General features: G+C 34.1%; 1 protein-coding gene across 2 annotated transcripts in view; it reads left to right on the forward strand.

Annotated features, from left to right (window-relative positions):
- The window catches only part of LOC128990758 (CCR4-NOT transcription complex subunit 7), a 29,794-nt gene extending 4,204 nt beyond the window's left edge, over window positions 1–25,590 (forward strand). For both annotated transcript variants that reach the window (XM_054413316.1, XM_054413317.1), the window contains exons 2-9: window positions 2,119–2,210; window positions 3,377–3,488; window positions 11,170–11,318; window positions 16,333–16,526; window positions 18,049–18,210; window positions 20,737–20,851; window positions 21,889–22,029; window positions 24,696–25,590. In XM_054413316.1, the coding sequence (XP_054269291.1) occupies window positions 2,130–2,210; window positions 3,377–3,488; window positions 11,170–11,318; window positions 16,333–16,526; window positions 18,049–18,210; window positions 20,737–20,851; window positions 21,889–22,029; window positions 24,696–24,818 (1,077 nt within the window). In that variant the 5' untranslated portion in view covers window positions 2,119–2,129 and the 3' untranslated portion in view covers window positions 24,819–25,590. The remainder of the gene's footprint in view (window positions 1–2,118; window positions 2,211–3,376; window positions 3,489–11,169; window positions 11,319–16,332; window positions 16,527–18,048; window positions 18,211–20,736; window positions 20,852–21,888; window positions 22,030–24,695) is intronic.
- The last annotated feature ends 2,370 nt before the right edge of the window (window positions 25,591–27,960 follow it).

The following is a 27,960-nucleotide window of genomic DNA, read 5'->3' on the forward strand; positions in this document are numbered from 1 at the left end:
TAACGCAACAAAATCTCTAAACTGACGTATAATTTTAAAATTGTAAGTGTAGTGGCCTAAATAAGGAGAATATTATATTAATAATTAATTAATTGTACCTTTGCTATTAAACAGCCGCAAATATCAATGTCACGTAGTTAGGCTATTTTAATGATAACATTCTTCAAATGACATAAAATGTCTAAGAAAATCTTGTTTTACGAGACCAAATACAGCTTCTCTTATTCGTAATGGGTTTTGTTGAGTCAACTGATATGAAGCGGTTGTGGTGTAGTGGTTAAAGGGGCCGACTCCCACGCTGGAGTCCTGGGTTCGAATCCTAGATGGCTGTTAGTAAATTTTGTTTTGAAATTTTCGTATAAAAAATTTTTATCATGGTTTTAATGCATAGTTTATACCATTTGATGTGAAAATATGTTTAATTGTTATTTTTTTATTATTTTTTTTTTATTTAAAGATTTCCATATATGATCATATCTGGTTATATTTGGTCCAAAACCAAATATAACCAGATACAAAAAATTTTATATGGCCATATATAAACTTTTTCATAAGGGTACATAAATAAAAATGCAAGTTAAAAAAAAAAACACCCTGTATATATTTATATACAGGGTGAATTTTAAATGAGTTCCCCCCCTACTTTTTTCTACATTTCTTAAGATATCAACTTCGGACCACGTCAGATCATTGTAGTGTAGTAAGTACTTCATTTTGACTGGATAAACATTTTTGGCTGCCATCTTGGATCCGCCATATCGGATACAAATATTTTTTTTTCAAATGTAAAGATAGGGTCGTGACCCATTGTTTCAAACTAGAATTTTACGCTGATTACAATGCCGCAATTAGTTTAAAAAAATCTTGATCCGTTCTAAAGTTATGAGGACTTTTTATAACTTTATTTTTAGCCCATTTTAACATTGTGCATTTACAAACTAAGACCATAATCTCAAAATAGTGCTAGATAAAAATAAGTATACACCACCATTTATTGTCGACCTATTATCACTTGATTATGACGGATGTATTATTTTGGCCGCCATCTTGGATCTGCCATTTTGAAATGTGATAAATTAATTTAAATATGAAGGTGGTGTTGTGACCCATCATTTCAGACTACTTTTTTATGCTGAATTTAATGCCGCAATCCGTTTTGCATTTTCATATTTGTTTTTTGAAATATTGGAAATTTAAGTAAGATAATTTTAATATTTCATCAAAAAAGCCTGAGAAACAAAAACGGATTGCGGCATTGAATTCAGCATAAAAAAGTAGTCTGAAATGATGGGTCACAACACCACCTTCATATTTAAATTAATTTATCACATTTCAAAATGGCAGATCCAAGATGGCGGCCAAAAAAATACATCCGTCATAACCAAGTGATAATAGGTCAACAATAAATGGTGGTGTATACTTATCTTTATCTAGCACTATTTTGAGATTATGGTCTTAGTTTGTAAATGCACAATGTTAAATTGGGCTAAAAATAAAGTTATAAAAAGTCCTCATAACTTTAGAACGGATCAAGATTTTTCAAAACTAATTGCGGCATTGTAATCAGCGTAAAATTCTAGTTTGAAACAATGGGTCACAACCCTACCTTTACATTTGAAAAAAAAAAATTGTATCCAATATGGCGGATCCAAGATGGCGGCCAAAAATGTTTATCCAGTCAAAATGAAGTACTTACTACACTACAATGATCTGACGTGGTCCGAAGTTGATATCTTAAGAAATGTAGAAAAAAGTAGGGGGGGAACTCATTTAAAATTCACCCTGTATATCGCCCAACCTTCAATACCAAAAAGGCTATCTGTCACCCGTTTGGGAAGAGTTAAACCCTTAACTTAATTGTATACTAATTTATACTAGGTCAATATCAGTGCTTGATTTGTGGGGGAACGCGGCGGATCGGAGTTCCGGTTTTATCCTTTCGGAAAAATAAAAATATTGGCATACATTGGTACATACATAGATACAAATTACATTAAATAGGTTACATTTCTGGCACCTATTTTTTTACAAATCAAACACTGGTCTACATAATGCAGAACCAAGAACAACTTTCCCAGTAATTAACTTATTTTAACATTTTATTTACTTTCGTTTCAGAATTATCTTCAATGAAAGTAGTTCCAGACACAGATCTCAAGCCCGTAGGAATTGGAAATAGTTTTTGGGAACATAATAACTTAACAGATAAGGTACTGTAATTTCATTTACCCTATAAAATAAATAGTTTATAACACTAGTGGATAATCCCCGGACTCCCTTTCTTCATTCTTGTGTGGAAGACCCTCGTTAGCCCCTCCCCCTTGACAAGGTCCTAGAACCGCTACTGCCATGAACCATCCAACTATGAACTTTTCTTTGTTCAACATCATGTAAAATGTTAGCCTATCAAAGTAGTAAGCAAAATATTTCAATTTTTCTTATAGCATCTTATGAATGAAACTGAGCCAACACTGAAATTAAAATCATCGAGTTAAATTGTTTTGCATTATTAAGATGATGTAGAATAAACTGTGTTTGACATTTTATAGTAATTCATAGAGTTAATCTAGAGGTAGTATTAATTTGTTTAATTAACCGTTTTCAAACTAAAACCGGGCTAAGTAAACATCTTCCAAGCCTCTAGTAGAAAAATAGGTCACAACTGCTTCATTGGTGTCATTGCCATTGTTTGTGAAGCACTAAGCATCAGTGTAAGCTCTGAAGGTTACTAAATCCATTTGTTTTAACAATGCAAAGTATTAAATTTACTAGGCCCAAAATCCTAATTATAAATTCTTGTAATTCTAAAGTATGTTAGGCCTACTTAATTTCTAGTTTTTGCATAAACCATGTAGGCTATAGCAAAAAATTTAATCAATTGGGAAATAAGCTAGACAACTGGTGTGACCATCAAAATGAAGTGGAGGAGACATCGATATCATCTGTGATATCGTTTAGAAAACAATAGACGATTATTTTGTGAAATAGATTTTGTGAATAGCCTATAAAACTGTTGTATGTTTGAGACAAAATCAATTTATACAATGTGAAAAACTACTATTGTAGATCTTTTTAAAATGAAATAGCCTTTAAAAATTCCAATCGTTGATGACCTGGAAAAAATAGGTTATCCAAAACGGTAGAATCCCTTTTATTTCGGTTAGTTGTGGTTTTGCTGTACCTACTTCCAAAGGATTGCATTTCAAATTCTGTGTATTCCACCTTGCCATGTGTAGCTTGTTATGTAACTTGATTGGAAAACATCCCAGTTGAGGATGGAAAACATATTAGTCTATAGGATTTATTTGTCAAACATTAGGTACATATTTATCCATATAAACTAACAAAGGAGAATGACTTTCTATTTGTCCTTCAGTTATCAATCCAACTGGAGCGGTCAAGTGGAAGCGGAGGGGGTCAACGGGAGGGGAATGTCAACTGGGCCACTCATCTCCTGGAGAAGTTAGGAGGCAGCCCCGGCACCACTGGTATGTTTAGTAAAATTACTACCTTTGAATTCAAAGTCATATTTTATAACTTAAATGGTTATTGAAGTTTTGAACTATTAGGCTTATAGAAACAATTTTGTCGTCATTGTGGGACAGAAATTTCCATTAGAACTCAATTGAGCTAAAACCACCCAAGACCTGTTTTGCCTGACATTACCAGATTTGTTTAAGTTTCTGTATAGGTCGAAACGAAATCTCAAAACCATCAAAACTTTGGAAAATCTTCAATTTCGAGATTGGATCAGAAGTTTCGAGATTCAAAAGTTTTGAAATCAAAGATTTTGGCAGTACTAATGAAACAAGTAATTTATAGTCTGACCTGCAATAGTTAATCATAAATACTAACTAATACTAGAACAATTTACAATGCAGATATTGATATTTTTACTTTACAGAAATGAATATTGACCAACTTAATGTTTTAATTAGTCTGGTTTTTGGTCTAATCTAATGTTTACGTTAGATTTAGGACTTAAATTTAATTTAGTGTTTGTTGTTCAACATCAACTAATTAGGCTAGACTATATTCATGCTATGCAGGGTTAGGAGTCAATTTCATTCAGCGATTGCATAGTAAAAATGTTATTATTATTACCTATATTTTCTTGTAGCCTTGACTATGCAACTAAGTTTCTTTTTGGGTTTTGGAATTCGAGATTTGACTTTTAAACTTTCGGTTTCATCCATCACATTTTCTGATGCCTGTGAAGATGATTTTGCCTGAGGTTTAGTCCTTCCATGGTTGATACTGTACAAAGTGTTAACAAATATAATTTTTTCCATTTAGAAAATGCAGATAACATAGAAAACTTGTCTAAAAGTGTATTGCTCCAACCTCAACTCTAGCCATTTGTTATTATTTTTGTAATCTTATAAGAAACCGTGATTTCTTGTACCATCATGGATTGTTGTTGAAAATCACTCAACAATGTAAAGTAAGTGCATTGTGCAGTGATGTGACCAGAGACCTAATTATCAGCTGACAGATGTTTAAAGAGTTTTGTTATTTTTGGTAACTAAGGAGTATAGCATCTCAGGTTCCTCATCAGTAACTGGCGAGAACCTCTTGTGCGAAGGAGTGGGGGGGCGTGACGTCACTTTACTCTTGAGAGAACACCATTACCGTAACGAGATGCTTAGATTCCATCGGTGTTCGTGGCGTAGTTGATAGCGTCTCAGATTGGTAATCGAAGGGTCTCCGGTTGGAATCTTGCCGGCGACACTAACTTTTTGTCCAAGATTATGCTTATTTTTTACTTTTAACTTTATTTTTTTAAGAACTATTTTTTGTATTAGTAAACCTTCATTCAATTTTTATTTTATACTAGCAGTTACCCGGCGCGCGTTGCTGCGCTTAACAACTATTATTGTAAATGGTAATTTGTTCTTTACGATGAATAATAAAAGTGTGTACCAAAAATAAAAATAAAATATTTTACTTAATTGCCAGTGAATAGGGCCTAAACAATTTTTTTTTGTTTTTTCTATAAGTTTTTAGACGTACCTACCACCACGTGAGCACGCAACATACAGCTGTCCGTGTGAAAAGCATGCATTTTCAAAATTTAAACCGACGATAGTCAGGGTTTGCCCTAGTGCCTTATAATGGTGATTGGGAAAGAAAGACAAAAAAAGGAAATTGTAGTTGCTTCAATTCAGAGGGTAATTTGGATGAAGTCATCAGTATTCTTGGGATTAAGACTATTTCTCCTTTTAAGTGGATTTAAGTTTCGCATTAGTATTAATGGAGTTCCTTCTTTTAATGCCAGTAATGGCATTTGAATACCTGAGATAGCACGCACGATTATTATTCACTTAATAATTTATGTTAGATTGTGTGGGTATAGAACAAAAGATAAAAATATTAAGGCATTACCATCCCTTTTATTGTTTATAATACTTTAATCAAGGTTTTTATGTTTACATATTCAACATTGGAGAATTTAAACGTTGTTGAGTGCACAGGTGTGCTGCGATTAAGGTTTAATATATTTGGACTTATTCAAAAGTAAAATAGTTTTCTGTGCTGCACTCTGTAGAAACATTGTGGCACTATTTCAAATCATGACTAATACAGAACGTTGTGATTATTCAAACCTACAAAACAGTTGGTGAAAGAAAACATCTGCTTTTAAATTATATTTATTTGTAAACATTGTAGTTCAAAAAGTCTGACATTGTCCCACTTAAAACCCTCTGGGGCGGAGCCCTTTTGACGGATCTGCACCAAACTTCACAAAAACCATCCTTGAAAGATGCTTAATAATTCCTGAAAGTTTCATTACAATCTGTCGAGCGGTTTCGGAGTCCATAACGTTCAAACATATATATATATATATATATATATATATATATCAGGGTGGCGATCGACCGGGAAAACCGGGAAAAGTCAGGGATATTAAAAATTCTGGAAAAGTCAGGGAAAAGTCAGGGAAATTTGCAAACGGTCAGGGAAAAATATGCATTTTATGAATTGTGTTAAACAAGTAGATTGGCGATATATATTGATGATTACAATAGAAAAGTATAACCATAGAATATTTACATTACTTAAAGTAGAATGAATGTTGTTGCGTAGATACGTTTCCACCGTGAGTCCGCATTATCGTGTTGACAAGAGGTTTCGTCTGCTAGTAGCAGCGCGGGGAATAGTGGCCCACTCGCATGGCAACAGCTACGTCGCTACGTATGCCTCAAGGTCACTTTCGTTGCTATATCTTCTCTTTCCCTCCCTCCTGCCTCTCACTCTATTTTTTTTAAGTGAATTTCAATTAATAAATCTTTGTTACAGTGTTAGCTTTCATTATTGCAATCTGTCTTTGTTCTACCAATGATTTGTCTATCTAAATACAACTCAGTTTCATTCTAACGGCCTCTTAACAACAACTCAAACTCAACCCGTTCCACTTCAACTTGTGCCATTGAATATAAATTCCTATGTGCGTGTTATATTCGTGTCCGATGAAAAACTGAACTCGCATCTATTACATATCGATCCAATTCAAACTGAAGTCGTACCCTGCCTGCTCGATTTCAATTCAATTCATTTCAGAACGTTCCATTGCCTATATTTCCAAGGAGATTTTTAATCAATGGCCAATCTGAAAAAAAGCCTAGTCACTCCACTCCAGTCTTCGGTATTGGACATTGGCATTGGAGTGGAGTGGAATATCGGAATCGGAGTCGGACACAATTAATTTCTTCATCACTCATCATCAAACATTCTCCTCTTTTATTTTCAGTGGTGATAAAATTTACTATTTTTTCCTTTCGATGTGTTCTGAAATAGTCATCAATGTCTCCTAAAAGTGTTAAAACATCTTTTCAACTCAATTGGCTTAATGAGCCTCAATTTTCTCCCTGGTTAGAGAGAGTTGAAAATAATAATTCGGTAGCGAAGTGCAAGAATTTTAATTCCGCTAAGAATGCTCATTCAAAATATGTCGAAGCACTCAATGAAAAGAAAAAACAACAGGAAAAAGAAACAGAAAACAAAATGAAGAAAAGACTTGCAACGACTAAGTTAAAAGAGTTGGAGTTGAAAAAGAAAAAAATATTAGAGGAAGATCAAAAAGAAGTGGAGCTTTTAAATGAAGAAATTAAATCCATAAAGTGAAAAAGTGTTATTGGTGGTTGGTGATCTATTCATTTGGTAGGGATGGGGTACTTCTGAACTTGAAATTTACCTTTACAGACATTTTAAAGTGTTTTTTTATTTTTTATTGTGTATTAAGAGTAAATACACATTCAACATATGAACAGATTTTTGTATTTTTCGGATATTAGATTTTGTCAAACATTTATTTGACCAATAGCCTAACTCAAGAAATGAAGCTTGAATAAGCTTTGGAGATTGTAAATTAAAAGTACAAGGGAAAAATATTTGAATTTTATATTTTAGGCCTATAACATACATGACCTTAATAACAATGGTTGTGTAGCATCAGTTCATATCATCATTGTTGCTCATGATGGGTGAGTAAATCCTTAAATATTTTTAAGTTAGGCCCATTGAAAGCATTCTTTCTTATCAATAACCTATTTTTTCTTTTTACAAGCAATTTCAATTAAGTTATGTTTTTTACCACCAACAAAACAAACATATCTCTGTACATAACTCTGTTTTGTTGAGTTATGTATATTCAACAACTTATTCATGGTCGTCAAAAGTTAGTTGTTTTTCATATATGATTCGTAGGCTATACTAAGATCAGTCAGGGAAAAATACAGTTTTAACATTAAAAATCAGGGAATTATCAGGGAAATTTATTATCCTGGATGAGTAGCCACCCTGATATATATATATATACATACAAACTTCCTCTTTTATAGATATAGATATTTTTTATATTATCAGCAAGTTTGGTTGGTTCAGTTAGGTTATGACAGTCATTTTATAATAAAAAATTTTAAATTAAAAATTATAAGTAAACCTTAATTTGATTTTGATCTTAACTTATATCTTTTTAATTTTATCAGCAAGTTTGGTTGGTTAGGTTAGGTTAACTTAAGTTAAAATTAGTTTTATAATTAAAAATGTAAAAATTATTTTAGGTATAGGCCTAATTAAAAAGTTAATTTTTCTAACAAAAAAATTATAAAATAAATTTAAAGATTTTCTTAAATTGGCTTGAGGGGCTCTCCCACAATCCCCCACTCCTTCGCACAAGAGGTTCTCGCCAGTTACTGGAAGAGGAATCTGAGATGCTGGTACTAAGGAGAATGAAACAAAACAAGGGTCAGAATATTTTATGCTTCCCAACAAAAAAAATAACATTTATTTGTAAGTTACTAACCAATTGCTTGTTAAACTTTAAAAAGAATGTTCAATTAAATCAATCATTTTTGGCGGAGAATCTTTAAACCTTTCATTTCAGGTATTTCTTCTGGTATAAATAAAGTCTTATTTTAATACAAGGTTATTTCCACTAAACTTATAATGCTGTAAACAAACGAATGTAGCTAAATGTGCCAAATCATAGTACAGTAGATCCTCGATCAACCGGGGTAATTGGGGGAGGGAGACCACGAAAAACATGGGTAATCCAACATGGTATAGAAAAAAAGACAGGTCCATAAAAAACACTGTAATACCCTATGAATACAGTTACGTCATAATTTAGTTTTTTACATCAATAAAATAAGATATTACACAGTCATGATATTTCCAACTCATAAACCTTGGTTCAGTTATAGAAACCGATTAGTTTAAAATTACAGCTTGTCCTCAAACTTAAGAAAATAAAAAATAAATAAATAAATAATGCGGTTTCTGGGCTTTTTGTAATTATTTACATGTTGTTGAGATATCCTAAGCTCTAAAGTGCCTAAATTGTATATACAGCTTGCTAATTCACATTCGATTGAAGGTTGAACAAGTGATACTATAAAAGGTATAAAGTTACCTGAGTAAGTTACTGCCAAAGTGATCCTGTTTTTTCCTTACGGATTACGCGTTTCGAAGACTAAATCTTCATCATCAGATCATGTACAAGAACATATACTATCACTTCGAAAAGGTCGTCAAATGTTTACATACAAAACACGGACACATATTATATACAAATGTTGACATTACGAATAAACTAAGTAGGCCTACCGACGAAAACTTATGATATCCGACCGCACAGTTACAGGTGAAGGTCATGACTGAGATGCGGGAGACGGTCGGGCGGTGGACTTTGTACCTCTCGGTTCCTTATTCATCAGCTGTACTTGGTTTGTTATTAGAGTGTCATATAGAGCATTGGACTGGAAACTGATTTTGTCGTTTAATAATGTGTTAGGTTGAATTTTGGTTGATTTATAAATTTCAAACTCTTCTAAAGCGTCCATAACATTGCCTTTGTTGCAGAAATGTAGAGGGGTTAAATTCGTGTTAAAATTACTGTAGTTATGGTTTTCATTTACAAGATGTAATGCGAAATTGGACTTGAGATTATTACTTGCTTTAGGTAAATGTTCTTTGAATCTAGTTTGAAATGTCCTGCCTGTTTGCCCAATGTAAATTTTGTTGCAATCGTCGCATGATAATTTATATATACCAGTATCACCCTTATCAGGAATATTAGCTGAAATATACCTCAACGATTTTGAGGGAAAACACATCTGGACAGATAACAACCGCTATAAAGATAAGATTATCGTTTTCCACAGATACGTTGATGACATAGCAATACTTTTTGACGGCAATACAAGACAACTCCAGCTGTTTAATAAATACATTAATAATATCCACCCTAAACTTCAATTTACAATAGAACTGGAAAAGGACAATAAACTCAATTTCTTGGATTTAACTATCATACGAGGTGACAAACATTTCACGTTCGATATTTACAGAAAGCCAACCTTAACAGATACTACAATTCATGAAACATCACACCATCCTGTTAAACATAAAATGGCTGCATACAACAGTTTCGTTCATCGGCTTCTATCAATTCCACTAAGCTCTGAAAACTTTGAAAAAGAGAAAACTACTATTAAATATATCGCACATAAAAATGGTTACGATCCCGTTATAATAGATAAGATCATTAAAAAACAATTAAAGAAAAAGAACACTAGGAATGTAGCTAAACCCAATGAAAGAAAAGTATACGTAACTTCGGAGTTTGGTAATAAGTTACCAAACATTCTAGAAAACGAATTAAGAAAAAAGAACATCAACAATGCTGATCAAAATAGAGTTAACAATACAGCCGACAGAACTGGTATATATAAATTATCATGCGACGATTGCAACAAAATTTACATTGGGCAAACAGGCAGGACATTTCAAACTAGATTCAAAGAACATTTACCTAAAGCAAGTAATAATCTCAAGTCCAATTTCGCATTACATCTTGTAAATGAAAACCATAACTACAGTAATTTTAACACGAATTTAACCCCTCTACATTTCTGCAACAAAGGCAATGTTATGGACGCTTTAGAAGAGTTTGAAATTTATAAATCAACCAAAATTCAACCTAACACATTATTAAACGACAAAATCAGTTTCCAGTCCAATGCTCTATATGACACTCTAATAACAAACCAAGTACAGCTGATGAATAAGGAACCGAGAGGTACAAAGTCCACCGCCCGACCGTCTCCCGCATCTCAGTCATGACCTTCACCTGTAACTGTGCGGTCGGATATCATAAGTTTTCGTCGGTAGGCCTACTTAGTTTATTCGTAATGTCAACATTTGTATATAATATGTGTCCGTGTTTTGTATGTAAACATTTGACGACCTTTTCGAAGTGATAGTATATGTTCTTGTACAAGATCTGATGATGAAGATTTAGTCTTCGAAACGCGTAATCCGTAAGGAAAAAACAGGATCACTTTGGCAGTAACTTACTCAGGTAACTTTATACCTTTTATAGTTTGTACTGTGATCCAGAGACAAAACAACTCTAAATATGAAGTTGAACAAGTGCTTTGGTCCTCCTGAGAAGGTGTTGATTTTTATAATTAAATATTTTCTTTTGCAGTAAAGCTAAATTTTTACTTCTCCATTGCTATTTATTTTAAGTATATCCCAACATATCAACTTCCTTTGTAAAGAATCATTTAGTGATTGTAGTTAAATCAACAGGATGTCGGCGTATCAAGGGTATTTGGTCTGATAATGAGGAGAGGTTGTAATGTATATCAACGTATGTTTTAGGCCAGGCCAGTGGTGGCGGCAGTTCCAACACAAATCTTGTGATTCCAAGCAATGAGGAATGTGGCATTAGAGATGTCTGGAATCACAACTTGCATGAAGAATTCCGCACCATTCGGCATGTTGTACAGAAATACACATTTGTTGCGATGGTATGTGAATATAAAATGTTACTTTTAATTTCACAATAAACTCTTTATTCGCAAAGGCAGGTCCTATTATTTATGACTAGTCATACATGTAACATTGGGAAACTACATGTAACTGATAGAAAATAAAGTTAGTTTTCGGAGAAGTTTGCTGTTTGTTGGGCAGTTGTTTTAAAGGATTTCATATGAAATTAAATAATGACACGTCATCTTGGTAACTAATTGTGTTTAAACATTGTCCCATTACCTTATTAACTTATTAAAAATATTACTTAACCATCACTAAAATATAACAACTAAGAAAGCTTAAAGCATGTGCACTTAACCAGGATACGTTCCAGGAAAAATAAGTAAAATTAAATGCAGACAGACGGTCTTAATTACCAACACAAGTCAATGTTTTTAAACTAAGTCAATGTTTTCAAAACCTCAGTGTCTATTTCTGGGTAGGAAGGGCAGTTAACATGTAAACATACCAATAAATAATAAATCACTGTCACCAGCCATGCCCAGGCCTGGTCAAAGACTACTCAAGGTCAAAGGCCCTCCCCTTTTACCCAGTTTGCTATACAATGCTCCAATTATTGCAGACAAAATTGTGTAACAAAACATGAAAGTAGAGTAAAAAAATAATGAGCAGCTGATTGACTATTATAACTACGATTTAACCTGTCATTTCGTGTTTATAGTTTATGTTCTCTTTTCGGTATTTCTGAACTTTCTGGACTTTTCTTATAAAAGTTTTTAAAACATTCCTACAATCTTAATAAACAAGAAAATACTTTTAAAGCATTTTTTTAGGAGCGGAAACCACTGCAAATTACAAAAACATACGCAACTATTTTCTCAAGTCGCGGAGCACATTGCTTGCCGAGGAAAAAGTAGGGGAGTGATACAGACCGGTGACTACTTTCTCTAGGGCACCTATTTGTGTTGCCAGCTGAACCTAAAAACGTGTTGTATGGTGTTTGAAAGACTAATTATTTATATGCTATATAGTGACATTAGGAAAAATATAATGTGTAACACGAGTGCAAAAGGCCTTTGCTGCACTCGAGATCATTCCGCACGAGCCGTGCTCTCGTGTGCAGCAAAGTGCCACTTTGCTCACTAGTTACACAAATAACTATTTTTCAAAAACAGAAAATGTTACAGATTATTTTCAAAAGAATTTATTCACGGTAGTTTGTGTCTTGTAAATATTTTATTTGGTCCTTAGACCAGAACTTCTTTGTATTTACAGTGTCATTGTGATCAAATGCGTGTGTTATTCATTGTGATTTCTGTCAAACATAACATTCAGTTATGTTTTACTGCAATATTAACATGTTAATTATCATAATTTAATACTGTATTGTATTTCAATACACACTCAATAGTATTTTGTAGATTAACCGTGATTTTACGTATACAGGATGCCTCAACCCTTCTTTATCCCGGTTAATTGAGAGTTAAGGATCACAGGTTAAGGTTGCTACCACAGAAAAAAATACTTCTCATACTTGTCAGAGAATGAACATCAACTGAAGACAATTTTTTGAGATGACAAATCACCAAACTAACATTCCCCCTTCCCACCCCTTGGCCACTGCCTCCCCCCATAGTAAAAATGCATACCAAATTCCAAAGCAACTGCTGGACTTTCCCTTTCCCCATCCCCCCGCGTTGTTTGTCAACAAGCGCTGAACCTTACCGATCCCGCAAAAAAAACTCATTTTTGAGGTACATCCACCTGTCCAAAAATCCAACCATTTAAACTCCAAAACTACTAACGAGTATATTATCTATTTGTTAGCTAGAATCTAAATGAGTAGAAGTTATTTTCAGTACTTCTTAATAAACTAAACGCATTCAGATTTAGTGCTGTCACCAAAGAGCAGGTTATAGAAACTATGAATAAAATACGAAATACGTTCAAAGGCATCTGGTATCGATGGCATATCAATTGATATGTTGAAAGGTGTTAGCCCTTATTGTCTCGATCAGCAATAACTCATCTGATTAATGTGTCACTAGAGACTGGAGTTTTCCCTGGTAGTTGGAAGCAAAGCATTGTGATTCCGCTCCCAAAGTGTTCTTATCCAACCACGAGCAGGCACTTCCGACCAATATCAATTTTGCCTGCCTGTTTGAAAATCTTAGAGAAAATCGTTGTGGAACAGTTGGTAAGTTATCTGGAGGAGTCGGACATACTTTTAGAATCACAGTCGGGTTTCCGCAGAGGGTTCAGCACCTGCACTGCTCTTCTCAATATGACTGATGAGCTTCTTCAGGCCAAGGACTAAGGGTTGCACAGCTTTATGGCGACACTTGATTATTCAAATGCTTTCGACTCTGTTCATCACGACATGCTCATATCAAAGCTCAGGTTTCTAAAATTCCATTAGAGTCCACTCAAATGCTTTTCCTCATATCTTTGTCACCGATCCCAGGTGACTAAGGTGAATGGTAGGTGCTCTGAGTTAATTCAAAGAGAGATAGGGGTCCCTCAGGGAACTTGTCCAATACTTTTCATATTGTATACTCATGACTTCGATAGCATTCTGAAATTCTCCACTTTACATTGCTACGCTAATGATTGTCAATTAGTTCTTTCCCACGCCCCTTTTGATTTTCATGAAGCAGTCAATCTCATCAATACTGACTTTGCTAAGGGTAAAGCAATGGTCTGACGATCACGGTCTAAAATTGAATCCTGAAACTGTGCTTCATTTCTGGTCTTCTATTTTGCAGCCTAAAAATAGTCTTGTTGGAAAGGTAGAGCTGGACGGTCAAATTCTTGAGGTGTCTGATTCTGTTAAGGTGTTAGGTATCAGAATTGATTTTCAACTCAATTTTCGCTCACATGTTAGTTACATTTGTCAGAGTTTTGATTTTCAACTCAATTTTCGCTCACATGTTAGTTACATTTGTCAGAGAGTTTCAAATAGGTTGAGAATTTTACACCGTTTGAGAGGGATACTATCTAAAAATGCTAAGCTGGAATTGATCAAATCAACAGTCTTCCCTATTATTCACTATGGACTTCCATCGTTTGGTGAATGCCTTACTCTCGACAGTAGAGTTCTTCTTACGAGGTTGCCAAACCGAGCCCTAAGGTTTGTCTTCATTCTGAGGAAGTTTGATCATATATCTGCCTATCGCAAACAGGCTACTCTCTTTGGAAAAACAATGTTTTCTACAAACTTTTTTAATTGTTCACAAGACACTGTATTCTAATTTGCCTCCCTATTTGAAAGGGAAACTTATGCCTCGAACATCAGTTAGGGAACGCTGTACTAGGCAGGACGGCTTGCTTGAAATGCCGAGAGTAAATGCGATCGTCGAAATGACTACGCCTCCTGCGTTCGCGGAACTATCGAGAACATCTTTTGCGATAGCGGCGTTGTCGTCACATGCGTAGCGGCAAAATCACCGACGATCGGGTCAAATCCCGTCCCGAAAAGTTCCCGAATCAAATTTAATCCCGTCCCGAAAATTGGGAATATTTTTTTCCCGAAAATTTTCCAAAATTTCGGGACTTGTCCATCCCTATATCATTTAGAGGTAACAGAAACACTATCATTGTCTTCTGTGGTCACGGAAATGTTATTAATGTCTCCCTCTATCACGTCTAAATTCGGATCATCTCAGGCGGTCGTGTAGACGATAGACATCATTCTCGTTACTCGTGGTCCTATAAACATCATCTTCTTGATGATAAACATAGTCTTCTGCAATAGCAGCATAATCATAAACATCTTTCACGGTTATGTGGACATTATCAATGTCTCCTGCGGTCGCCGCCAAATCACGAACATCTCTCAAAGTCATCAAGACATCATCATCATCATCTCCCGCTATCACGGACACGTCATCGTCGTCTTCCACGTTTGCAGCAAAATCATCAACACCCTCCTGACGATGTGGCTGTGGAGACATCGTCATTGACTCCCGAGGTCATGGAAACGTCATTATCATCATTCCTGATCGCGGCAATGGCGGTAATTTTCCAATCGGTATCGTAATCGACGATAGATTCTCAATACAGATACCAATGTACAAGTATCGGTCGTATAAAAAATTGACACATTCCTAATTTTTACCATCCTATATGTTAATAGGCAAGCATGTTTCTTGAAATCTTTTTTTCTCAGCCCGTATGCATCGCAGGGAAAATCTACGCATAGGCTACTGTTAGGAAGATATTTTCCCTGTAGAAGTGCAAAATCCCATTATAAATTAAAATAGGCAAAAAAAATGAGCACAACAATGAATTTAAAATTTAAAAAATAACAGGGTCTTATGGGTTGCCATGCTGGTGAGGAAATAACTAAATATAAACAGAAAATCAAAACCAATAGAAGAAATTCCAATCACATGTTTTATTTACAGCGTGGGGTGAAAATAGAGAAGTCTGTACATTACATATTTTCGGTTGACTTTTTGACCACTGAACGACCTCTAGTATTTCCGTAAAACATCTTGGACAACACAAATTATGGTAGTTCGGAGTTAACAATCGATTGTGAAAGAATTAATCAATGTACATTATATATTTATTAGCTACAGTTCTTAACTTATTGAGGAAATTACATTCCAGGGGCTGATAGGATACACTGTAAAAGGTTTTGAAACACAACACTGATATTTTGTCCCTAATAAAGGATTTCTCCTGAGACTAGATTGATCAGGAATGTAATCAAGATTAGCTTAGCACTGGATCGCCAAGGCATCCGTCCTTAAAGATCTATGCAACAGTACCTTATTGTCAAGATGAGAATCTGCCTAAAAGTACATTACACAATAAGCCTATGTAGCTAGACCTTTATTATGTGAAGACCACAGTCAGTAGTTGGCAAGATTCTATTGATGGTTGAAGCAAAAAATGTTGAATCTCAAAACCAAAACCGAAACTGTTAAAATCGAATCCCGAATTTCAAAACCTAAATGAGAAACTTGCTTTGTTGCCTGATCAAGGCTACAAGAAAATATAGGTAATAATAAAACAATCTTAAACAGCCACAATTATTTATAGGACACAGAGTTTCCAGGAGTCGTGGCTCGGCCTATCGGAGAGTTCCGCAGCACTGCAGATTACCAGTACCAACTTCTGCGGTGTAACGTGGACTTGCTGCGGATAATCCAGTTGGGCCTCACTTTCCTGGACGACAGTGGCAAGACACCACCAGGCTACACCACATGGCAGTTCAACTTTAAATTCAACCTGTCGTGAGTTAGCTAAATAAACGTTATAAAATAGGTTAATTTTAAGTCGGCTAAATAGTTTTTTAACTGTTTGTTAAGGGTGTAACAGTAGTAATTTTTAAATTAAATCAAATTAAATACCTAATAATAATTCCAGTAAGTAACTTAGTAGTATCGTTTTGCAGGAGAAAAAAAAACTAAAAAAGCATACAACCATAAAATGATCCTTCGCTATGGGCTTGTGGAGTTTAGATTAGTTTTATTTTGAGGTAACACTTGTGTTGATATTTCTCCCAAATAATTATGAAGTTTTGGGTTATTTATCAGATTCATGCACAAAATAAAACAATACAAGTGATATGATTTTTTCACTGTCATTTCAGGTGTATCAACTATTTGAATCTTCGTATATAACCATTATTATTAGTCAGACTTGCATACTGTAATAAATATTTGTTTGACTATCAAAATTTTGAATATGCCCAACTACCGTACTGTAAGGATTTTCTCAGGGCAGGATTTTTCTCAACTGTCAGCTATTTAGTCGCCATTGTGAGTAATGATTAAATCGCGGATTATAGTCATGATGAATTAGATGTTATAAAATACACACTTTTGAACTGCTGCAATGAACCTGTTTCTGTTATTGCTAACAAAAAGCCATTACGCTTATATCTTTTCTTTAAAAAACTCAAAAATTGTAAGTTAGAACTTTTGAATGCAGTTCAGCTTTCAATAAACAATCAAATTGAGTTTTAATAGTTTTGTGGTTTAAAACTTTAGATCTATTAAGGCCCGGTTTCCCCAAAATGGTGTAAACTACGTTTATAATAAACTAGTTTATTTTTAAACTCCGTTTAAAACGTGTGTTCGGTTTCTCCAACATTTTACTGGCTTCGTTTAAGATAAACGGCAATTCGAGGGGTTGGCAATCCTGAATGTTTATTTGTAAGGAATCTTCGGTGGGCTTTGGGCTAGTGTTTCTTACAACGCTCGCTACGCTACGCTACAACTCAGTAGAGCAGACGATCAAAGTGTGAATGCAGCTAGAATAACATCACTGTTTAAGGTTATGTTATCAAGTTATTATAAGTTGTTGTCAAATTCCTGATTCATTCCATTCATTGAAATGGTCAATTCTGTCCCTTATTTAGTAGGCCCTCTCTAAGCTAACCCTAAACCAAGCCTATTTTCATCCAAATGAATTTGTAGTTGCTTCAATTATTATTGTTTTAACACCTACTTTTTGTTTTGATTTGAGGTTATGTTGCTGTTGTAACTTACTAATTGGAACTCAGTTTATTTTATCCCAAGTAGTTAAACCAAGTCGAGAGGTGGTTTAGTTTGAACTTAGATTAATACCTAGATTAAATTTGGGGAAACACAAATCAAAGTTAAACTAAGTTTAAATCGCTGTTTAACTTAAAACTAAGTTTAAATGAGTTGGGGAAACCGGGCCTAAGTCAATCATCTGATCTTTAAAAATGTAAACCTAGTAATTTAGTTTTTAACTAATGTATTATCTACACTGCAAACTATGTCTCAGGGAAGATATGTACGCGCAAGATAGTATAGATTTGCTGCAAAACTCTGGAATCCAATTCAAAAAACATGAAGAGGACGGCATCGACCCATTTGAGTTTGCAGCTCTTCTGATGACTTCAGGAGTTGTGCTGATGGATAATATCAAGTGGCTGTCATTTCACAGGCAAGTCTAGTCTTAATAGACTGAAAACATTTGTCACAAGCCTTTATTGCTTGCATCATAATAGTTGTGTCTGGGAAATGTAGTTTTTGAGTGCTAAGTAGTGGTACATACATGTATTTCATTTCATCCCATAAACATATTGTTTAGACCTTCCTACACTTCTGCATTTTTACGTCAGTCATTAGTTATGCATTTTTAGGCCGTCTTCATTTGCGGTACAAGTAATTTCATTTGAGATGTTATTTCATATTTTACACATTGTTGTAATCGACTAAAACATGTTCAACTCAACTGCAGAAATGTGATTTAAAAGAATACGGGATGAGAAGTGAATATAGGTGATTTAGCGTATCTATTTAGGGCCTATTTGTGTAAAATGGCAACTGTAGGTGATCACCGGGCACAAGAAATGACTTCTCAAAATCAATGAAACTAAAGGAGGATTAATTTAATGAACCATGAAAACTGTTTTTGGGCTTGGAAAGACTTTGTATGAATTCATGGTGGTCTTTTGTGTCATCATTTTGAAAACTTCTCAAAATCACTTAAACTAAAGGAGGATAAATTTAATGAACCACAAACATTTTTTTGGGGCTTGGAAAGACTTTGTATGAATTCATGGTGGTCTTTTGTGTCATCATTTTGAAAACTTCTCAAAATCACTTAAACTAAAGGAGGATTAATTTAATGAACCACAACAATTTTTTTTGGGGCTTGGAAAGACTTTGTATGAATTCAAGGTGGTCTTTTGTGCCATCATTTTGTAAACTTCTCAAAACCAATGTAACTAAAGGAGGATTAATTTAATGAACCACAAAAAACTGTTTTTGGGCTTGGAAATACTTTGTATGAATGAATTCATGGTGGTCTTTTGGGTCATCATTTTGTAGATTGCTGCTATTGTCCTTACTGCGAAGAGACATCCCGCAGGCAAAATGACTGGCAGCAATCTACAATTGATGATTTGGTTGACGCCAAAAACCACAATGGATTCTTTGATTCTCATGACACCGACTGCAAAACCCTCTGTATGAAGATTTCCTATGAATGCTTGTAATTATTGATAAACCTATTATGTTAGGTGTTACAAACTTTGAAACTATGGTAGTTATGACAATATAAATTATATTTCTTTGATTGTATGTTCCAAACTCGAGCATAAGATTCTTGTGGGTGGGCGAATAGCCTACAACCTTGAAAAAAAGTTCGGCTGGCAATTATTAATAGTACTTATATATGGTAGACACCTCTTAACCGACCCTAACAGGACTGGAGCTTGGTCGAATATCTCAAAAGGTCGGTTAAACAGGCAACCACTAAAAACTTTTAAAAAATGAACTGCTATTCATTTCGAATTATAAAGTCATCATTCTGAAGCTGTGCGTGCATCATTTCCAAAATAAACTACACTTATCTCCTTTTGTCTTGAGTATCGACGACACAAAAGTCACAAATAATAACCCCAAAACACGGTTAAATCAAATATTTTTAGTGGAATAAATTATATTTATATTCATAGACAAGAGTCAGTCAAAATTCTTATTTTAGTACCATTAGTAATATCATAGATAAAACTAAACTCCCTTAGTAGATTTGTCGGCTGCACTTAAGTTTACGTCCTACACTCATTCCAATGAATATATCGATCAATATATCGATAATTTAATTTGATATATAAAGTTTGGTTAGTTAGGTTAAAACTAAACCTAACCTAACTAACCGAAAGAAATAATCGATATATCGAACAATCTTTATATCGATATTTTTCATTCGAATGAGTGTAGGACGTAAACTAAAGTGCAGCCGATTTGTCATCCTTATGGAACAGCTGAAGCCAATTTTACTGTTAGTTCTGTACCCCGCTCTGTAGAGGTCGTGTTTTGTTTACAATTTGTTTCATGTATTTGAGTAATTTAAAACCTCCCAAATAAAACGATCTATTCATAAACAATAACTGGTTTACTAGTTATATGACCAAACAGTTAAGCACAAATCATGAAAATAACCCTAAAATAAAAGAAACAAAATTTTTTCTACACTAGCAATCAGTGTCAACGTACAGGAACTAGACACAAAAAACAAGCTTCCAAATTTAGATTGGAATGAAAAGTCTACTTGTATTGCTTAGTCTATGGCAATATTAAATTATGCTTTCAAAATCCATCGTAATACAGTACAGAACTTATTGTTGAAATAAAAGATATACAAGCAACCATTTTGTTACGAGACAGTATGTTTATTTATAGCCTGAACATCCTGGAGCTTAGCATATTGTTCCCATTGCTGAGCGTGGGAGCGGAAATGACGAGATTCCTAAAAAAGCGGGGGTTAAACCGGACTGCCCTAAAAAATAGTCGGTTAAAACAAACTGTGATATTTTGCTAGTGAGGGCGGATAATCCGATTATCGGTAATGTAAGGTTGGTTAAGGTGTGGGGTCTACTGAGTTGAAGCACTTTTGCAGTTCATTGTTACACTAATAAAATAACAAATTTAATGCCAAACTTGAGATATTTTTACATTTTAGTGGTTACGACTTTGGATACCTCCTAAAACTTCTGACGGACTCCAATCTTCCGCAGGACGAAGGAGAATTCTTTGAACTTCTGAGGTTATACTTTCCTGTAGTATACGATGTAAAGGTAATCACAAAAACTATGATTAGCTCATAACACCAATATACGTAATAAATAACATGCAATTAGTTAGAATAAGGAACAATTTTGTTTTATAAAATACTAGCTGCTTTACACGTGCTTTGCAACGGAGAAAACGCTAAAGAGAAAAATTGTTTCTTTAAATCTATTACATAAAATAGCTATACATCAGCCTTTGGTTTCAGAAACAAAAAAATATCTTTCTTTAAAGCTAGGGCCACCAGCTTATTGGGGTTGATGCATGTATGAAAATACTTTACAAATAAAATTTAATTTTCAAATTAAAAGCTTAGGCCTATTGAATGTTTATTTAGTTGGAAAACTTACCTTTAAAGTCAATAGGTAAAAATAATCACAGAGTACTGTATTGATGCAAGAAATTGTCTATATTGTTTTAACATTTTTTGCATTAAAAGGCCTATGGTTTACCATAACTATTCAACCTTTGTCAGGAATCTTAACCTGCAGCTCATTATGTAAACTATACCAGTAAGCAAAAATAAAATAATAGAAATCTTTATTACCTTTTGTAAAAAAAGTTGTATTATTGTTAATTTAAGGCCCACAAATTTCATCAATGTAAATAAGATATCAACAACATTAGATGACCGTTTTTATTTTTACTAGTTCCAAAGTTCATTGTAATCTATATATGAATAAGGCGCATAAGGCGATTCTTTGCGTCAAAATTGTGGGCGACTGGGATGTTGTAGAACGACGGGGGAGGGCTCAAATTAAAGGTCTCCATCCCGCGACGGTGGGAAAAAACATGAGTATCTATTTAACAATGTTACAAAATCAGGTTAAAATGCCAAATGTGCATTTCCCATAAGAAGGGAAATGCATACCATAAGGTATGAGAAGGGAAATCTTGTCTCAATCTCGTCTAAAAATTTTGTGAGAAATAAAAAATTCCGTCTCGTCTCGAACAAAAAATCCAATTTCCTCCATCCCTAGTTTGTATCAAGATTGCTATGTCCTAATGTCTTTAGTGTTTTACAAACTGTATTTTAATGTTTTAGTATTTAATGAAGAGTTGTAAGAACCTGAAGGGTGGACTGCAAGAGGTCGCAGATCAGCTAGAGTTGCAGCGGGTTGGACCACAACACCAAGCAGGCAGTGATTCTCTGCTCACAGGAATGGCATTCTTCAAGATGCGAGAGGTATGTAACCAGGCCACGCCATGTCTAAAATAAGTTTTGCATGTTTAATATATAATGTCTGATGAAGTCTAATCTCCTGATGACTTCCACTTATCAAACCTAGGAGTACCTCCTGGAATTGACAGATAACTGACCGTATCAAGTTTCTGATAAGGCGTCTTTAGAATCATCAACAGTATTTAACATTTAAATATAAGTTAAATATAGTTTCTACAGAATATGACTTGAGAAATTTTAATGGCCGCCATTTTGATATTTTATTTATTTGACATTGCCGAAACTTTTTTGTATTTATTAACTTATTTTCACGATTAAAGTTTTATTGTATTTAAATTTAAAGTACAGTTGAGTTCCTTTAGTCCGAACACAGGTAATCCAAATGTCCACTTGATCCAAACAGGTTTCAGAATTTTTTGTAAAAATTTGTATTAATTTAAAAATCTATTTTACAAAATTAAATACCAAAAACATTTGTTTATTTGTTATTTTTAAGTTTTAGTGTGTTAAAATTAATTGTATATTCAAACTGTTTCGGTCCATTATTGATATGCAGTAGGCTCCCATATAATTGTTTTTGAGACATCACAGTTCATTTGGGGCAAATAAATTGGAAGCAGAACAATGGATTAATTATCTATCATAGCTCAAAGATGAGTCAACACGTGTGCTGAAAATTGTCTGCTTCTTATCATTCATATCATTTGCTGTGTGAGATTTCAATAGTTTGCAACTGATTATGACATAACTCTCAGTAGCCTCAGTAGCCTGTGATTGGGTGATCAGTAACCATGATAACTTGTTGAATGTTTGGAAGAAGAGAAACGAACCAAAAAGAGAAAAGGAGATCAAAGAGGAAGAATAACTCGGTTTTATCTTCTTTTTATTAAGTGTTGTTATTATCAAAATAAAATATGAATTTAGAGTTATTAAGTTGTTTAGAAAGGTCATCAAATATTTTTACTATTTTCAATATGGTATGTTTTCCATCACAGGAACATCAATGCTAGTTGATTACAGTCCACTCTTGGTAATTCAAACACTTGATAATTCAAAACTTTTGATAATTCAAAATGAAGGCTCAGTCCCTAGAGAATCTCTCAATATTTCAAATTTTTACCATGCATTTTGATACACTCGGTATTTCAAAGTCCAAATAGAGGGCAGGTCAATTTGTAACACGCAGTAATTCGAAGTTTCGTCGGAAAAACACTCTATAATTCGAAGTCATGCTGTAATTTGAAGTTTAGTCGAAAAAACACTCTATAAATCAAAGTCACACAGTAATTCGAAGTTTAGTCGGCAAAACACTCTATAATTCGAAGTGATCTCTTCCTGTTATAACAGGAAACTATACAGTACAGTACATCCTGTTCCCATGGTAGGCTAGTGTTGGACGTTTTGATGTTTGTTTAGTTAGAGCAGTAGTCAGAGTTAGTTCGCTGACTTGTTTTTCTAAGTTGGGAATCCGATCTCTAGATTGCGCGACATCTCCTTGAGTACAAACGTAGTTGTCGACAGCTGATAGTTCAGCTATTGGCGAAATATATAGCGCTAAATAACAGATTTCTTTGCAACTACAGTAACTGAAAAATAAGCCGTTGATTGTTTAAAAGTGTACTAAAATACGGTATGATGTTTTATTGGTTGTAACGTGCTGTACCTTTGTATGTATTAAACAAATGAACTCTCTGTAATTCAAATGGTTTATTTTTCTCCCGATAAATCAAACTCTTGATAATTCAAAACTCTTGATAATTCAAATTTATATGCTTGGCCCACCAATTTCGAATTATCAAGAGTCTACTGTATTACCATTCCCATGCCCCAGTTCTGAAACAGCAAGTTCTAGTAGTCTTAATCAGCAAAAGCTTACAGGAGCTGTTTTGTTCATTGCATTATTTGTTGCTGTACTTTGTTTGAATAATTTTATTTATTAAGTTTGAGTAAGCTGTTATTTTAAACGTTACAGTTAGTATGCCTAAACCAAGGTCAATGACTCAAAATATCATAGTTACACAGTTATTAGCTATGATTGTGCAATGTTGTCATTTTATTGATGTAAAAATTCAAGTGATGACATTCATGTTTATACAGTGTTTTTTGTATGTTTATTATGCATTTTATAACTATTCCGTATAATCAAAATTCCACTGTATTTAAATTATTTTGGCTGAACCGAAAGAAAGTATGTAGGTAGTAGGTAGAAAATGAGACTGTTTGTGAAGGTTGCCAGTACCTTGGAACCTTGGAAGTAAAGTAAACTAGAAGGGATCAAGTTAAAGTTGGCTTATCCTGATGGCAAAGGTAAGCTACTACAACCAAGTGGCACAGAAAATTTGCTTGCCAAAATATACTTATTATAACATCAACCGTCTAGGGTCTTTTGAATAATTGAAATATTAATACTTTCTTATTAAATGGCGACCATACAAAGTAGGTATTTTAAGCCAAGTATGAATGGATATGAGTGTAGGATGAGTAGCGTGATCTTGTAGTCATGTTAGTGACTAAGGCCGACATTCCTTAGACACAGCTGTTAATTAAAAGCCCATACAGCTAATGGCAACTAAGGGACCTACAGTTTAACACAATAGCTGAATATTTATATCATTTAGCAGTAATTATAAACTAATGAAAGATTTTTAATCAGTCATTTTTCACTCCAGATGTTTTTTGAAGACAACATCGATGATCAGAAATATTGTGGCCACCTGTATGGGCTGGGTACTTCGTTTGTTGTGAACGGAAACACATTTCACGACAACGGAGACAACAGCAGTTCGTCATGATACAACACTGCCATCTGTGTAACGGAAATTGAAACTGTGTACGGAACTGAACAAATTGTGTAGTAATGTACCTGCCAACATCCGGGTTCTTTATCAGGGGATTATGTAGGATATTCATGTTTAATATTGTAAAAATAAAAGATTTTACCTTGTACCATACCAATTAAATAATCTTCATACATAGACATAAATAATAGTATTTTTGTTTATTTTGCTGTTGTGTTTACCTACAACTACTTTTTAAAATGTAGACTAAATGTTTAGTTAAATTTGATTATATTGAATTTTCAATTTGGTAGATTAGAAAAAGATTATTCTAGAAAAAAATCATTAATCAGATTATTGATAAAAATATTTCAATTGCAATCGGTTTCATAAAAATTTATTAAGCTAAATAATAAATGAATATCTTAGAAATCATTTTTCTTTTGGAAATCTAAATTAATATCCTTTACATGCAATTACCATTTTTTTTATTTTTTTTATTTTACGTCCAAAGTCTCCTGATATTTGTGATCATGCACAATAAGTTCCTATTATGCGACTTTCAATCCAGCCCTAGCAAGTAACTGTAATGATAAAGCATTTTCAATACTTAGTGTTATTTTATTGTTAATTTGTACTATGATTTTTGTACTTCTGATGTAGGTCCTTTGGATATTTTTGCACACATTAATCAATTGTGTTTAATATAATAACCCTCACTCTTTGTGACCTGTATTATTATTGTCATTAAAATGTTGGTTTTAGATATGTCTATTTCAAGGTGAAATCTCTGCCATTTATTTCAAATACATTATCCCTTCTAAATACGGTCACGGGTATTTTTCAGAAGAAAGCCGCCACTATTGTTTCCCTAGACTAATTAAATTGTTTTCAAATGATTACCTGGTATTAAGAGAAATCGATTGCATTCTTTTATCTGTGAATTCATGTGGCACCGTAGAATTAAAGAGAATAATCTGTTTGACACAATCTGAAGAGATATAAGTTTATTAGCCCCCTAAAAAAGGAAAAAAGGCTTAATGGTTTTTGTTATTATTTCTGTTCAGTAAATAAAAAAACCGTGTGGGTAAAGCGATAAACTAACCTTATCCAACCTAACCTAACCTGTGGGTTATCCACAGTTTAAATAGTGGTGGCCCTCTTCTTAAAAAGACCCAACCCATAACTCTCACTGAGCCATAAAATGGGGTTCTTAGGCTCTTTTAGCGAATTTCCCATGTAGGGAATAAACTATTTACCGTATGTCTCATGGTGAGACCTGGGCCCGGGACCGATTTAATTTTTAAAACGTTTTTATTAGCTCGCTTTCTTGTCCGGTACAAATTTTACAATCAATTTTATACTAACATTTTTGTTTTGAGGTCCCCAGAGGCCAAAAACACCATCTGTTCAAATTCATAAATTTGAATTTCATGTGGTGATGTATGTTTTTTCAAGGAAAATATTTTGGTGTCACATTTAGGTGAAACTTCCATTTGTAGAACCAATCAATGTAAACGTCCACAGAATATTGCAGAGAATATGTGGCCTCGTGGATATCGGAATGTTGGCACAGGATAGCAGTGTCATCAACGTTCAGAACCAATGAGGCGTCTTCTGGAAGAGGGATGTCAGCTATGTATAGATTGAACAATACAGGGCCAAATATTAATCCTTGTGGAACACCTGCATTGGACTCGTCGAATAGATGATTTAGAATAGTGGTGTGTCTATCCAAATCTCAAAACCATCAACACTTTGGGAAAGTTTCGGTTTTGAGATTCGATTGGCGAGTTTTGAGATTCAAAACTTTTGAAATTGAGGATTTTAGCAGTTTTTTTTCAAAACTGCTAACATATTTTAGATTTTGAGTGTTATCATCTTACTAATATTGTAAACTAGTAAACACGTTGCTCGAAATCGAGCAATTGCAAAGAAGTTAAGTAGTTATTTAGAAACAAATAAAAGTCATCATAATTTCCTATAAGTTTAAAAGACTTTTGAAAAATAAATAACACCAATTAAATTATACAGCTGATCAAAATGTAAACAATTATGTTCTTCATAAGGATAACATGGGAACTTTTACAGCCACTGGGGCAGAGCCCAAGGGACTTTTTCAAAAATGTAAGGTCAGTTTGCAAATTTACGCGACACGCTCTTTCTAATGAGAACACGCTCTTTCTAATGAGACGTCAATTAATAAAATTGGTTAAGAAATAGCGGAGGAGTTCACCCGACAAAGTTTTATGTAGCATAATCTATAAGTATAAAAGAGGATGTTTGTACCTATATATATTTGTTTGTTTGTTTGGCAGTGATAAACTCAGACACCGCTGAACCGATTGCCACGAAACTTGGTACATACGTGTAGAATGTCATGGAATAGGTTTCTACACCATCAATTTCGTGATCCGTCCAATTGGCTCCGCCCCAGTGGCTCTGGAGTTTCCCATGTTAACCTTATGAGAAATGGAATTAATGAATCTTAACAGCTGTTTCAATTAAACAAGTTGGTTCTATTCTATGATGTTCAATAGTATTAAAGTTACAAGGATTACCAACAGGGTGCAGCACTATTATTTCTTTTACATTTATGACAACAGCTAATTTGCAACCAAAAGGTGAGTGAGCGTAGCGAACGAGCTCCAACCTAAAGGTGAGTGAGCGTAGTGAACGAACTTCAACCAGGACGTGATTGAGCCATGCGAACGAGATCATCTTGAAAATTAATAAGTTAAACGGGGCAAAGCCCGCGGGTTACAGCCAGTAATTATATAGATGTGAAAGTTTGTGTGTTAGTTTGTTTGAAGTTCAATCACGCATAAACTACTAGACGGATTGGGCTGAAATTTGGCATGATGACAGCTCACATTCCCGATTGTATATAGGCATATTCTAATCTCAAAAATCAGAAGACGATCTTGTAAGGGATCATTTAGGTCAGCTGCAATATTGACTCTTCCTTCACTACACATCCTTGAGAATTTGTAAAAAAATCAGTCATTATTTAACACAAACATTAACTCCAAGTGCATATACCTTACGCACCCTACTTAAAAATTCCCGTCCATTCAACTTCATTTTTCCAACATCGCCTTATGTACAATGGAATTAAGCTTTTCAACCAACTTCCTCCATATCTAAACCTAAAGCT

Source organism: Macrosteles quadrilineatus, unplaced genomic scaffold, assembly GCF_028750875.1.
Source record: "Macrosteles quadrilineatus isolate MER2022 unplaced genomic scaffold, UCM_ALF_1.0 Scaffold_3__2_contigs__length_128488019, whole genome shotgun sequence".
In the NCBI taxonomy this organism is placed as follows: Eukaryota; Metazoa; Arthropoda; class Insecta; order Hemiptera; family Cicadellidae; genus Macrosteles; species Macrosteles quadrilineatus.